Source organism: Urocitellus parryii, chromosome 1, assembly GCF_045843805.1.
Source record: "Urocitellus parryii isolate mUroPar1 chromosome 1, mUroPar1.hap1, whole genome shotgun sequence".
Taxonomy (NCBI): domain Eukaryota; kingdom Metazoa; phylum Chordata; class Mammalia; order Rodentia; family Sciuridae; genus Urocitellus; species Urocitellus parryii.
The window spans coordinates 12,217,052-12,231,526 of NC_135531.1; the positions used below are offsets into that span (position 1 = coordinate 12,217,052).

The window sequence follows — 14,475 nt, forward strand, 5'->3', positions numbered from 1 at the left end:
CCTGGAATTTTCTTCCAGGCTCTATGAGTCTCATTTTTAAAAACTCAAAATGTATGGCTATGCAACCATTTGTAAGCTGGTTGTTGTATTCAAGATGTTAGGTTAGTTTTCAGAAGACATCAATCTTCTCAGAAATTCTCTTGAGTAACTATCACTTTCTTTATTTTACTTTTCTGTGTTGTTTAAATTTCTAAAGGTACATATGACTTACTTTCAAATATAGAAAACAAATAATTAAAACAATATTAGTTTTGCAAAAAAAAAGTGTCATCTCTCTCTTTAAAAAATTAAAAATAAAAACAAATTAATTTACGCAAAAGGGAATTCAGGGTGACTACAGTTTGTTGTTTTTCTTTGTTTTGTATTTTGGGTTTTTGTTTTGTTTTGTTTTGTTTTTTGTCCTAACAAGACACTTTTAATAATGACAGAGAATGCTATTATTAATCTGAGACAGTGGAAGTAAATTGAACAAAGAGGCACACACAGCTCTCCCATGGAAAATAGATGTGAAAATGACACTGTGGTAAAAACAGAGTGAAAACAACCTGGCAAGTGACACACAGGGGTCCTTGCTTGGACAGTTGCCATGGTGACCGAGGAGGGACCACAGTAATCTGTTTTCTCATCTACAATTTCCATCTGGTTGAGCTCCAGATAAGTGGGAGACAGAGACAAATTCTCTACGCCATCAGCCCTGTTTAGTATGAATGACTGAAAATTATAGAGAGAAAGTTAATTACAGCAGTTTGGCTAATTGAAAGCTTTCTAAAACTAATGAGTCTCGCTTAATAGAGAGCTTGAAGCTCAGCAGTCGGAATGGGCTCAGGCACTGCACAGCAGATGAGATGATTCTGAGCAGGAAAAGAAAGAGTGGTGCTACTGCTCCACAGAACACCCAGGACCGGATGGACAGGGTTTGCATGGCTGAGGTGCTAAGGAACCTAATGAGATGGATTCTGTTTCCAAAGCCTGCTTTACTATCCCTCTAATCACACCTAGAAATTTACTGTATGGTTTATTAACTTGTATGCCAAATAATAAAGAGGTTCTCTGGATAATGTGGCATTTTCTAGGAAATTAATACCTCAGAGACACAGACCACCAATCTTCCCTACTTTATAGTGGTCAAACACCAGAGTTGGCACAAAAACACAGTGAGTAGGCCCCATCCTATAGTAAAGACTTCAGCTGTTCTGGCTCCTGGGAGAGAATCTTCAAACCTTGGAGAGAACCTTGGAATTTGCTGAATAATAGGAACATCTTTGTTCTTCAAACAAACTCCTCACACGGTGAAAAAACTACGTAAGCCCTCAAATTTTGAGCTGGACAGACCAACCATGGGATTACAAGGTTGGGATTTGAACTGGGAGGGAAGGGGACTTGAAGTTTGAACTCAATCATGGGGCCAATTATTCAATCAAGCATGCCCCCGTAATGAGACCCCAATAAAAACTCAGGACACGGAAGTTCTAGTGAACTTCTTTGGTGATTGATGATGTACATAATATGCCCAGAAGGTAATGCATCCTGAGGACAAGGAAGGCTTGCATTTGAGACCTTCCTAAACTTTTCCTTATAAACCTTTTCCTTTGGCTCTATTGATATTTATCCTTTTTATTTAACAAAAAAAAAAACTGTAAGAATAGTGCTTTCCTAAGTTCTGTAAGTCATGCTAGTAAATTATCAAAACTGAAGGTTTCATGGGACAACCAAACAAGTAGATACTTGGGCAGAAGTCTGGGTGGCCTGGGAGCCCCTGAGCTTGTGGCTGGTGTCTGCAGTAGAGCAGTCTTGGGAGAGACTATGCCCTTAACCCCTGAGGTCTGCACTAACTCTGGATAGTTGCTATCAAATTTATTTTGTCGGCTTAAAGATTTACTACAGTCTCAGAAGTGTTAATAGCTAGATAATTACATTACATGATGAAAAAGATCACATTTTGATTTTTTAAAACTTCATCCTTAAATAAGGTTATAATTATAGCCTTTAAACAGAGTATTGTCCTAAAGTAAAGCTAACAAAAGTTCTTTAAATGTAAAGCAGTATCAATAAAATATGTACACGGTAGCACCTTGCCAGCCTAGGATAATTTAATGTGCTGCTCCCCAAACACAACAATACCACTGCCAAGTCTATAACTCAGGGTTGACCTTTCAAACAGACCTTCCCACTGAGACTCTGTATAAATGGTATTCATTTGATAGAAGGCTAGCCAGTACTGGAAACTCCCATCTCCAGCAGAAGAGTATGATGAAGTTGACAGTCTAATTTAGAAATTTAATCAATGGTCTCAGTGCATTGGCACTCTGCTGTCACCAGTTGAATTAAGTGATGGAAAGTCATGATTTAGCCATGCCCTTAACAATTTTCATTGCTCTGATATTTTCATTGCAGTAACTAAAGAACAACAAAGTTCATCAAAAGCAAGGTTCTTTAAGTTTGGATTCCCCTAAATATTCCCTTTCTATGTGTAATTTGCGAAGCCTGTCTTTGTGATAACATATTAATATTCTTACAACAATATGTGTGATAGTTTGCAAATGATTAAAGCATAAGCTGATTTTCAGAACTTCCTCCCTAGTTTCAATAAAATCTTATACAATTTTAGACCAGGATAAAAATTAAAAAAAAAAAAAGTCAGACAATGCAAACCCAGGTCAGTCCTAGCAGTTTCTGTCACTCTTATGATATGATATGATATGATATGATATATGATATGATATGATATATGATATGATATACAATATGATGTATAATATTTCATCTGCTAAAATTCTAAAATACCTTGTGGGAATTGACTATGGAAACCATGGTAGGATGTTAAGTCAGGTAATAACAAAACAAAAGTATCAATTTAGGAAACAGAGTTTGGGAGAATGGAAGAGAATTAGACTTGAACCAAAACAACTCAGGATTCCTCCATGCTGATGCCCTGGGGTGGATTATGGAGAGTTAGATTTTGTAGAGGTGAACAGGGGACATGAAGAAAAATGAAGAACTGTGTAAAGCATTTCTTCAGGTAAACTGATAGCCTTGGATTCAAGAAAGATTCATCAAAGATTATCTATGAATCTAAAGGCTAGAAAAATAGTAATAAACCTAGAAAAGCAGATTCTAGAGAGAGGAAGTAGATTATGTGGGAGAATAAATGACATATTCTTCGTTTGGGGATTTTTTCATTTTCACAGGCTTTTCTACATTGGTATTATAAACAGTATTGAGGACTATGGCAAATTATATAAACTGTATTTCTCCACAGTGTAAGATTAGATATTACAATCTAGCTAGAGAATAGTTTTATTGCATTGAATAATAGAGATGATGGAGGACATACATAGGGGATATATACGGCTATGAAAATTCAGATGAGGTTCAGTGGGCACAGGCAGAAGAACAGATCTGAGCCTCCAAAACTCATCACAGATGTAATACAAGAGAGCCAGTACCTGAAACATCAGTGGAGTGGTGGCAGAAGAAAAGTTCAGACTCTTGATCATGTGACTTTCAGGATCATATTTTGACATAAATCCTTTGATGATGACAGTCTTGGCTGTTCCTTGTTCACCAATTAATAGTACAGCCTACAACAAAAGGAGCCGAGAAAGAAGTAAAAGGAAATAAAAGGATGATTATGGGTGGAATTGAGTCCCCCACCCCGATCCTCAAAATTCACATGTAGAAGCCTTCATCTCCTATGTCCCAGAACATGACCATATAGAGACTCTCAAGAGGTGTCTCAGATAACATGGCAAAATGAGGATGTTAGAGTGGCCTACTCCAATCCAATGAGTGTCCTCACAACCAGAGGCCATGTGGACACATAAAGCAGTGGGCACATGCACACAGAAAGTCATGGGAATACACAGAGAAAGTGCCATCTGCAAGCCAAGGAGAGAGGTCTCTGAGAAACCAATCCTGCCAACACCTTGATCCCACACTTCCAGTCTCCAGAAAAGTGAGAAAAACTGCTGTTGTCTAAGACACCCAGGCCTTGGTGTTTTGTTACAGCAACCTCAAGGTCAACAATCAAAAAGGAAGGATTTCTCTTTGGAAAAAAAATAAATAAATAAATAAGCCGAAATTCACTTTCTCTCAACTAATACATGAGAAACAATTATGAACAAGGACTATTTAATTCTAATATTGTCCTGGGAAATAATAAAAGCTGTTCACTCATTTATACAATATTTTCGTTTATTCTAAACAGTAAAAGAAATAATAATCAAAAATAATAATCAAAAAAGAGACAGAGAGACAAGGTGCAGAGGCATGGGAGGTGGCAGAGTGGCCCTTTGTCCAAGTTTATTTATGCCAATAGGTTACATTAGGTCATTAGTGCCATAACCACATTGTTGTTTAGAGTATCATTAAGGTTACTTATTCTGCAGTTACATCTCACAGTTACAATATGCAATGTCAGGAGCTGTGTACAGTTCTCAAGAAGGTCCATTGTCTGAAGTTACTGTTAGGTAGGCAATTCCAGGAGCACCAGAGCTTGGTGAAACATTGTAGTTATCAAGCAAGCAAGTTCCTTTATTCCCAGGAGTTATGTGCCTAAGATTAAGGTCCAAGCTGATAAGACTCTAACATGGGAGGGCGTTCCTATGACTTGGCACAGAAACTTTCCGGGCACAAAGCATGCCACAGCCATGAAGTCATCAGGACCCCAATCCCAAACACAGAACCCCTACAAGAAACCATTCTAAAAGTAAATTCAGGCCAGGCATGGTAGCACATGCCTATAATCCCAGCGGTTGGGAGACTGAGGCAGGAGGATCTCGAGTTCAAAGCCAGCCTCAGCAATGGCAAGGTGCTAAGCAATTCAGTGAGACCCTGTCCCTAAATAAAATACAAAGTAGGGCAGGGATGCAGCTCAGTGGTTGAGTGCCCCTGAGTTCAGTTCTCAGGCACCAAAATAAATAAATAAATAAATAGATGCAGTATGTTTTAAGTTTTCAAGGGACCTTTTAAAAAATATGCTATTTTCGTGAAAAATAATTATGAACTAGGGCTATTTTTTTAAACAAAAGTTTAAAAGCCATACCTTGCCCTGTTTAGCAATGGTTTTAATTAGAAAGTCAGTCCTCACATTGTCAACATTTGGCACCAGGATGGAGCTGTACTCTGGGGTAGTATCAGATGGATACACATATTCCTGGGTACGTGTGTTCCAGTGCATCCAGGTACCTGAGATGAACAGAGAATGGTCACATTTTTCTAATAGTAATTTAACTCCTACCTGAAATTAGCAGACACCCTTGAACTCTCATGAGGACATCTTCCAAATACTCCCCATAAGATAAAGATCATTAAGATTAGAGATATCATCATACAAGTATGAGTTAGCTTGGTCAAAACTCCCGTGGAATTATGCCAAAGTGGCAATGTTAGCAACAATCTTAAAATCCTCTTTTACAAAATATATAGGTTTTCAAGAATACTGTATGTAGAAATACAGAACAGAGAGTGCATGTGCCTGAAATCATTAATCATTTAAAAATGTCAGATCTCACCAGCTTTTATGCTATGTATATACATACATATAAAAGACATATTGTATAAAAATATGTACTTCATCTATACATATACACATGTATAAATAATCTTAAAACATATATAAATATGAACACCCATACTGAGTAAGAAACGTTCTTCAGCCTTTGTGATTTTTACGTAAATTGCTGATTATGCCGAGTGAATGGTTGAAATGGATCTGCTTGGGAGATCTTTGCAATTTTCCTTCAGGGCGGAAATGTGCATTTAGAACACTAAGCAAACCTTTTTTAAGAGAAACAATAATGCGCTTTCCTTGCACATGAACCTTTCCATCTTTACTGCGGAGGGTTCCATTCCTGCTTTTAAAATATTTGGCAGGCTGCTCTTGATAAGCTGGAGCTCACCATCGGGCGCCACGTAGTAGTCGAACATGCCGTCGCCGGGGCCCTCCGGCGGCAGGGGCAGCGCGGGCGGCCGGGCGCGCAGCCAGAGCTCCAGCCTGCGGCGCGCGTGCGGCTCCAGGGCGGCTCCCACGCTCCACATGAGCGCGAACACGAACAGCCGGCCCAGGTGCTCGGGGCTCAGCTCCCCGCCCTGCTCCTGGGGAGGCAAGAAGCACGCGGGTACTGGGTCACTCGGTTGTCAAACCAAAACTTGGCTCAGTGAAAACAGTGCACCTGGAAAGGGTCAGTGTTCCTTCCCCCCAACACAAGAACAAGGGAAAGATGAATACAGCTGGCGACAAATAAGGAACTTCTCTCTAGGAACAAACACCCGGTTTTTGTTTTTGTTGTTGTTGTTGTTGCTTGTTTGGTTGGTGTCTGTTGTTGCTGTTTGTTTTTTTAATAAATTAGGGATATTTTACTAGATGACTTTTATCAACCAGCAGCAAAATTGTGAATCCATGGCTTGCTTTTTGTGGGGAGTGGGGAGGTGGAGATGAGATGAGGAGAGAAGAGACAAAGTAGGCGGATCCACATTTCAAACAGCCCTCTCTCTCTCTCTCTCTCTCTCTCTCTCTCTCTCTCTCTCTCTCTCTCTCTCTCTCTCTCACCAAATCTACACAGTGCGGCTCAGCCAGTAGGAAAGAAATGCTCCCAAAAGTGGAGCAGCGCACCTTGGGAGGGATCAGGCCCTGCAGCATGTCCACGCTCTGCCTGATCACGAAGGCCTCCAGCAGCTCCATCTTGTATTCCAGGTTCTGAATGCTGAAGCGGTACAGCTCTGGGAAAGACTCCGTGTACAGCTGGCGCAGCACTTGCGCTTCTTGAGGCGGGCATTGCTTAAGAAATCCCTGTGAGGTCACAAATTAGTACATGAATTCCATCTATTAGCAACCGGAAAATGACCACTTGGAGACAAATGTCAATCATAATAATCATAATAATAGCAATTATATTAGCAATAATAATATCCAATGGCCATACTGCACTTAGGATGTGCCAGGTCTTGCTATAAACTCTATCACGTATTAATTCATTTAATCTTCGATGCAACTCTGTGAGGTAGGAGCTATTATTATGCCCCTCTTATAGAAGAGGAAAGAAACCCAGGAAGATCCAGTAATAGCTCAGCATCCCACAGTCGGTAGGTGGCCAGGCCAGAACTCAAACCCAGAGTGTGCATCCACACCACCAGCACTACACTACACAACAGCCCAGGCCTTGAGGCTAAGCTGGTGAAACCGCCTTCAACTGATTCAAAAACATGCTAGAAGCAGATGAGGAGGCAGGTATCTTCATGGAAATAACTCAGAAGGGAAAGGAAATTAAAAAAAAAAAAATGAGCAAAGGAAATTCACCCACATTTTTAAATGGGAAGCAAAAATTTACCACAATTCCTCATTTCTTTTAATTTTTTCACGTTTAATCAATGAACAACACGGAAAAATACTGAAGTATATTCAAGAAAGTGGAAAAATTCAGTTATTTGGGGAACCCCATGCTAAGAAAGTACATGTCATTCATAAAACATCACTTGACAAGTAACATTTTGTTAAGATGAGGCAAGTTCTCTTCAGTCAAGAGAACAAACAGCTCAATGCTCCAAGAAACAACAGAGGTCTCTGAAAAGAAGCAATAAAATGCCCATTCTGAATTATCCATTAATTCATGAATTTACCATGATTCCACCTCAACCAAAATATAACACTTTCTAGTTGATGGGACCAAAACCAGACATTCACTAGGACAGGTAACCAGCCTGTCTCCCTGCAGCTGAGGAGACCCTGCTGCATGGTCTGCCTGCTGGTAACTCTCTCTGAGCCGGCCTGAACTGCTGTCAAGATTTTCAGCGTATTGCTGGTGAATCGCATTTCTTCCTAATCATGTCCAAGAGAAAAATTCCCTTCTTTAAAAGCATAGAAAAATATTATTAGGTAGCTATACCATCAATGTAAAGGTCTTAATCAGCCTCAATCTGTAGGGCCTGTAATAGGAGCTTATTTTATAGCAGCAAACTCTAAATATTTATTACCTAGTACTTTAAAAATATTTTTCAAAAAACCCTTGTGAAATTGAAGTATTTGAGAAAAAGCACATAAATACTTTTTCACTCAGAGTTTATGACTACTAGAAATAATTTAAAAAAAAAAAAAACAGGAAGAAAGAAAGATAGAAAGATCTATTTTGCTTTTAGAAACAAGAAGCTAGGTCTTCTTCCCCAGCATTCTAATTTGGTAGAATGGGGATGTGACCCAATCATCTCTATTTTAAAAATCTGTCATTATTAATTACTTTTGCAAAGCTGGAGTCAAGAATCCCTGCTCTTTAGTTTCTTCCATGGACAGGTAATTTAATTGTAAAATATGAAATCTCTTGGAGTATCCTTAGTGACATAGTCAACCATGTCAACATCACTTGGCCATACACTCCACTCCTTCACATCTTAATACTCTCCAAATCTAAACCCCTTGCAATACAAAGTTGTATAACCTTAGGAAAGACATTAATAAAATAAATAAAAAATAAATATAAAAATAAATAATAAATATAAAAATGAAAGTACAAAAATATATCGGCAATATAAAATAAATATCTCCTTTAAGAATTTTCCAATAAAATCATATTCAAATATGTGTGTGTGTAAATGAAAACAATAAACTAGACCAAATACATAAAAAATGACTTGCTGCAGGGTTTATCTAATAAAAACCTTGCCTTACATTATAGGATTAACTTAATAAAATATCTAATTATAACAAGCATTTTATTATTAATCTAATCCTAATTGGTATATTCTAGAGTAGACTGGTGATAATAAAATGATATACCTAATCATGAAATGAAGAGAGATTATCTAAAATATCATTTCCAAATATAAACTTAAAATTAATGTTATAACTACTGAATCTCATTAAAAATCTTATATGCAATTTTAACAAATTGTCTTCAAGTTAGTATTCTAAGATGGTTGTTCCCAAACTTTATGTGAATGAGTACCTTTTAAAAATATCATGAATCCCTGAATGAAGTCAAATTAAATTTTACTTATTCAGTCCTCAGAGTTTGGCAGGATTATTGATTCACTGTAGGCCTGGCAATTACCTGGAAATCTAAAGTGATTAGGAGAGCACTAAGAAGCCTGAGAGGGGCAATCAGGGCTTGAATGTCGCAGTGTATTCAAGGGTCTTCCATCAACATTAGCATAAAAAGGCAATTACGCTGCCAGCTGCAGGAAAATCTGCACACACACATTCAAAGAATGCTAAAGGGTCTGTTTTTCTTTGTAATTATACAAAAGAAGGAGTCAATCATACCTCAAGAATGGGACTCCAATCAAGGATAGAAGAACTCATGAAAACCATTCCATTTCTTGAGACAGTAGCCGGAGAAGCGTTGTCAATGTTATGAGGTTCAAAAATGATCTTGCAATTTGGAGCCATAGGAATCCGATCACCATTGGCAAGGGTTAGGGTTTTATTATCATCCAAAACGGAATTCAGATTTTCAATCCAGATGGCGTCGACTGGACCATCAAGAACTATCCAGATATGCTCCCCTAGAATGCCCCACCGGGGGAAAGCATACACACACATGTGCATATATACATAGCTACAGAGCTGGGAGAAGGACTGCAATTTTAAATAATTTTATTACTTTTAAATAAAGCTTTGATCCAAATGATTGTTTTAACAATTTTAGCACATTGGACTTCTACAGTTTTTTTATAGCAATTACATAAGTTCCATAATCAAATTTAAAAAATCATTCATTCATTGGACACATACTCATTAAAAGAACCTTCTTCGGGTCTGCACCATCCTAGGGCCTGGGGATACTGAGGCAAATAAAACAACATCCTGCCTTCAAAGAGCTTTCAACTAAGGGTAGAAAAGACTGTCAAGCAAATAAGTAGAAGGAAAAAATATGAGAGAAAAATTAAGCAGGTAAAGGGAGTGGGGGTACCATTTTAGATAAGACAGTCAATGGAAGATTCCAGAAGGAGAATAAAGAATAGAAAGATCTAGGGATAGAATTTTCCAGACAGTGGAACTAGAAAGTGTGAAGACCCTGAGCAGGAATAAGTTTAAGGTAATGCAAAGGACTGAATAGTTTTTGTCCCCTCAAAATTCATATTTCAAAATCCCAACTCTCAAGGTGATGGTCTTAGAATGTACAACTTTGAGAGATGATTTGACCATAAAAGAGGAGGCCTCAGCCATGGGGTTGGTGTCCTTGTAAAAGAGAGGGAACCCTTGCTCCTTCTGCCACTTGAGAACAAAAGAGTTAGCAGTCTGCAACCTAGAAGAAAGCCCCCCTAGAGTCCAGCCTTGCAGGTGCCCCGATATCAGACTCCCAGCCTCCAAAACTGAGAAATGAACCTCTGTTGGTGATAAACCACCCATTCTGTGGTATTGTGTTATTGCAGTCCAGAGGGATGAAAACAAGGGAATATATACCAAGCAGTAAGATGCTGAATGGGACTGGCAGGAAGAGGAGAAACGGAAGAAGTGGACGAGTGCTCTGGGAAAGACAGGTGGGGCAAGACAGGCAGAGGCGTGGAATAAATTCTAGTATGCACAGGTTAACGTCCAGAGCCCAGCAGAACTGCTGAGTTGGGTCATGGCTGAGGTTAAAATGTGGAAGCCATCAGCTTAGAGGTGGCATTTATAATGATGGGACTGGGTAAATTTCTTCTAACTGCAAAGTGTAGAGAGAGACCAGAGGTCTGAAGGCAGAGGCAAGGCAACATTTAGATTCCTGGTGGGGGTCTCCTTTGCTGGGCCCTCCATCACCTGTCCACAAAGCAGAAGTGAGAGGAGAGCCAGTCGGATGGGGGATGCCAAGGCCAAGTGAGTTAAGGCTGAAATGTTCTATTTTAAATACAATGCTTTGAGAATGCTAATCAAGGTCACTGGACTAGCAAGGGTGTAAAACCATGGTGATCTAATCACAAGTCACTTTGAAAGCAAAAAGCACCTGTTGCCTTTTCAAGAGAGAGAGAAAATCCTCTCCTAGCTCTTCTTTTTGAATTTGCGTCATGAGATTTGCATTGACACTGGAGTCTCGGAACAAATAAAAAAAACAATCTCTAATCTAAGCACGCTTCAGAAGTGGAACATCTTGATTTCTCTTCTGACAACTGATACTAGTTCAATGAGCTGCGTTCCACGTGAGCACCTCATTGGCTCTGCCTTCAACAGACCCTGTGGTGCAGAAGGTAGCCTCAGGAGGTGAGCCCGACAGCTGTCCTTCTCCTGTGTTCTTCCTGCTCCTGAGCCTTCCTTCCGTTACTCACTCAGAAGTGAGAAAACTGGGGAGGAGAATGGACACCACCATCCGAGTCTGCACTCTGAGAACACTGGGTTCAATTTGCAGCGTGCATAAGCCAGCAAGACATTGTTCAAACTGAGCCACTTGCCCTTACTGTCTGTTTAAACAACCCAACACCAGTGTCCATCTTAAACAGAATAATTTTCAAGTTCAATATAGACTTCATTTTTCACAGATACGATTTTCTCTCCAAAGAAGCTCATTTTCTCTTGTGTGATTTTATAGCAGAATCAGTATTTTTAAATTGACTGTACATAACTAAAAGTAACATTTTAAAAATATTCAGTGAAAAGTTAGGATAGAATCACTTTATTCAATACTATCAAATTTTCCTTAACAGCTTTTTCCATCTATTTTTTTTTCTAAGATATCATAGGGATACAGAAGTATTGTTTCAAAAACTATTCTTTCAAATGGGAGGTTTAAATATATGAATCAATAATTTCATTATTTCAACATTCACAGACATCAAACTGATTTATGACTTCTTAGTCTTGACTAACGTATTATATGGAGGATTCTATTGCTTTAATAATTCTATCCAGCCACCAAGGATTTTATTTAGAAGTGCATGTTAAAAATAATACTTGTAATTCATCTTCTACCTTTCTTAGCTCTCAGCGTTTTCCTCCAAAGGGTAGAAAATATTCCATCAGTCCAGTCATTTGTGGCCACATCAAGCCGACCAAACATCTGGGGGGCGGTAATTGCTTTGGGATTCATCCTCATTTCCCGGTGTGGTTTTCCACAATCTATAGCAAGTAAATCCAAATTTTAAACATCTCAGATGTGCAATGAACCGTCATTAAGCAACATAGCACTAATTTGTGGTGTAGCGTCAGCAAGTGCTCAAAATATGAAAAATGCAAAATTACATGGAAAAGATATGTCATGTGCATCCCAAGCTGTCGTAATTAGCCTCATTGTACTTTGTTGACTGAAGCACATTTTTATCTCTGTAAAGAAAACTGCACATTGCTTAAGGGATTGAAAGGGTACCATTCGGGAATTATGAAGGTGCTACTATAATCTAGACCTTCTCTAAATTTCACAGCTCAGGGTATCTTCAGTTTGTGGCATATTAGATTAAATCTTGTGACTGAAATATCAGCTAGAAAATGCCTCCACCTCTCCGTTATCAGCTTGAGTTTTCTGATACCTTTTCTTGCTTATCTTGGAAAAGACAAAATAAATGAAGTTTGTATGAATCGAGGACTTTTGTGGCCATCTTCAAGAAATGCATTTGAAGCTTTCAAATCCTCAAAGTACTTTTAAATGGGCTGGAAGTTTGCACATAAGGGACTGGAGTTAATGAGTAGAAGAGTGAAGAAAATTATTTAAAGTGTAAAATCATAAAAATAGATGCTGAAATATTATATAATTGTGTGAAGATCAGATAATACAACCATACCTAGATATCACATGAGAAAAGATATTACATTAAATCCCACTGTGATGGTTAATTTCGTTAGGTCACTTTGACTGACCCCAGTGTGCCTAGATTAAACATTTTTTCTGGGTCAATCTATGAACAAATGGTACCCTTTTAATCCCTTAAGCAATATGCAGTTCTGGATAGGAATAGCATTTGAATCTGTGACCTCGGTAGATCTTCCTCCTGCATATGTGTGGTTATCATCCGATCTGTTGAGGGCCCCCATAAAGCAAAATACAGAGGAGAGAGGAAGTCACCCCTTTTTCTTCTTGCCTGAGCCTTTGAGCCAAGACAGTTCATCTCATCTTCTCCAGCCCTCAGAGTAAGATATGAGTCATTAGTTCCCCGTGTTCTCTGGGACCAGTTTACATCTCCAGCTTTCCCTGGCCTCTAGTGTGTAGATGGCAGATACGGGGACTTCTTGGCGTCCTTCAGCACACGAGTCAATTACTCATTAGAAATCTATACACACATGTGTGTGTGTGTCCGTGTGTCTGTGTCTGTGTGTGTGTGTGTGTGTGTGTGTCTTAGTGATCTGTTTCTCTGGAGAAAAGAGAAAGTTTTCCTGGCTAAAGCGCGCAGTTAGGAAATTGGACAATATCTCTAATTTTTGCAAATCACAAAAACAACCTGGGCAATTCTTTCTGATATTTTATGGTGCTGAAGTTCAACGGAGCTGCCATTCAGCTTTAGCTACTGATGACTTCCATAACACTCTGGCAACACCATATTCTTTCTTTCTTTCAAATCTCATCACACGTCACAAAAGGACAGCAAAATCTCACAGTGGGGCTGCGGTTGTGACTCAGTGGCAGAGCATTTGCCTAGCATGCGAGAGGCACTGGGTTCAATCCTCAGCACCACATGAAAAATATAAATACATAAAGTCCTTTTTTAAAAAAATCTTACAGTGTATGACACTTTCACAAAGGAAATATTGGACTGGGTCTGTTGCACACACAAAAAAAGAGAAACTATGGCAATTTATTTCATGATGGAACAAGTAGAGTTTTTATCATTTTTATTAAGAGGCCACCACTTTCTCCTAAGAGCACTCTAAGGAAAACAGTGCTTGACTTTTACAGTGTTGACTAGATTAATTCCTCTTGCTTCTCCTAGGCATCTCTTGACCTTCCTGGATTCCGCCTTGGTGTAGGCACCTCTTAGTTGCTGTCACCTTCTTATGGACTCCAGATGGCCCCTGCTGCCCCTTATCTGCTCTTCCATGACCACCAGATGGCCTTCCACCCACAGGGTGATCATGCCACTCCCCGGCTCGGTGGCTTCCCTTCACCTACAGAACAAAACCTCCATGCTTGGTGTGAGTCACACAGCCCCTCAGGCCACCCAGTGCCCTACCTGAGACCCATCTAAAAGCAGACCTGAAACCAGGACTTGGACCCTGGGAATTTCAGATGAAGAGATAGACTGACCAAGACAATAAATCAGAGAAGGCAATAGAAAGGGGCATTGAATCGAAAATAAAAAAGAAAGACAAGAGGGGGACACTTGCCACGGGGTCTTCTCCCATTGGTTGATAGAATGGCTGCCTCAGAAACATTATCTCCCACCAACCCTGACTTCTAGGCTGGGCTAGTTCGCTGCTTCAAAAGCTGGGAGATATTCTGAAGCTAGTGTGGGTCTGGAGGGCTCTCCAACACAGCTGCATCTACAGCAGGGGAGGGCCAAAGAGTGGCACTGGATGCCAGTCGCACCTTCCATACCTGCATAACCAGCTTCATCACCCACACTCCCACCCCATGAACAAAG

At 39.5% G+C, this 14,475-nt stretch overlaps 1 protein-coding gene across 1 annotated transcript in view; it reads right to left on the reverse strand.

The window, feature by feature from the left end:
• The window catches only part of Dnah5 (dynein axonemal heavy chain 5), a 218,748-nt gene that overhangs the window by 102,420 nt on the left and 101,853 nt on the right, over positions 1-14,475 (reverse strand). Inside the window, exons 42-47 of the mRNA XM_077791415.1 lie at positions 11,876-12,022; positions 9,254-9,495; positions 6,614-6,790; positions 5,901-6,096; positions 5,045-5,187; positions 3,447-3,581 (exon numbers count right to left, since the gene is read on the reverse strand). Coding sequence (XP_077647541.1) covers positions 3,447-3,581; positions 5,045-5,187; positions 5,901-6,096; positions 6,614-6,790; positions 9,254-9,495; positions 11,876-12,022 — 1,040 coding nt within the window. The remainder of the gene's footprint in view (positions 1-3,446; positions 3,582-5,044; positions 5,188-5,900; positions 6,097-6,613; positions 6,791-9,253; positions 9,496-11,875; positions 12,023-14,475) is intronic.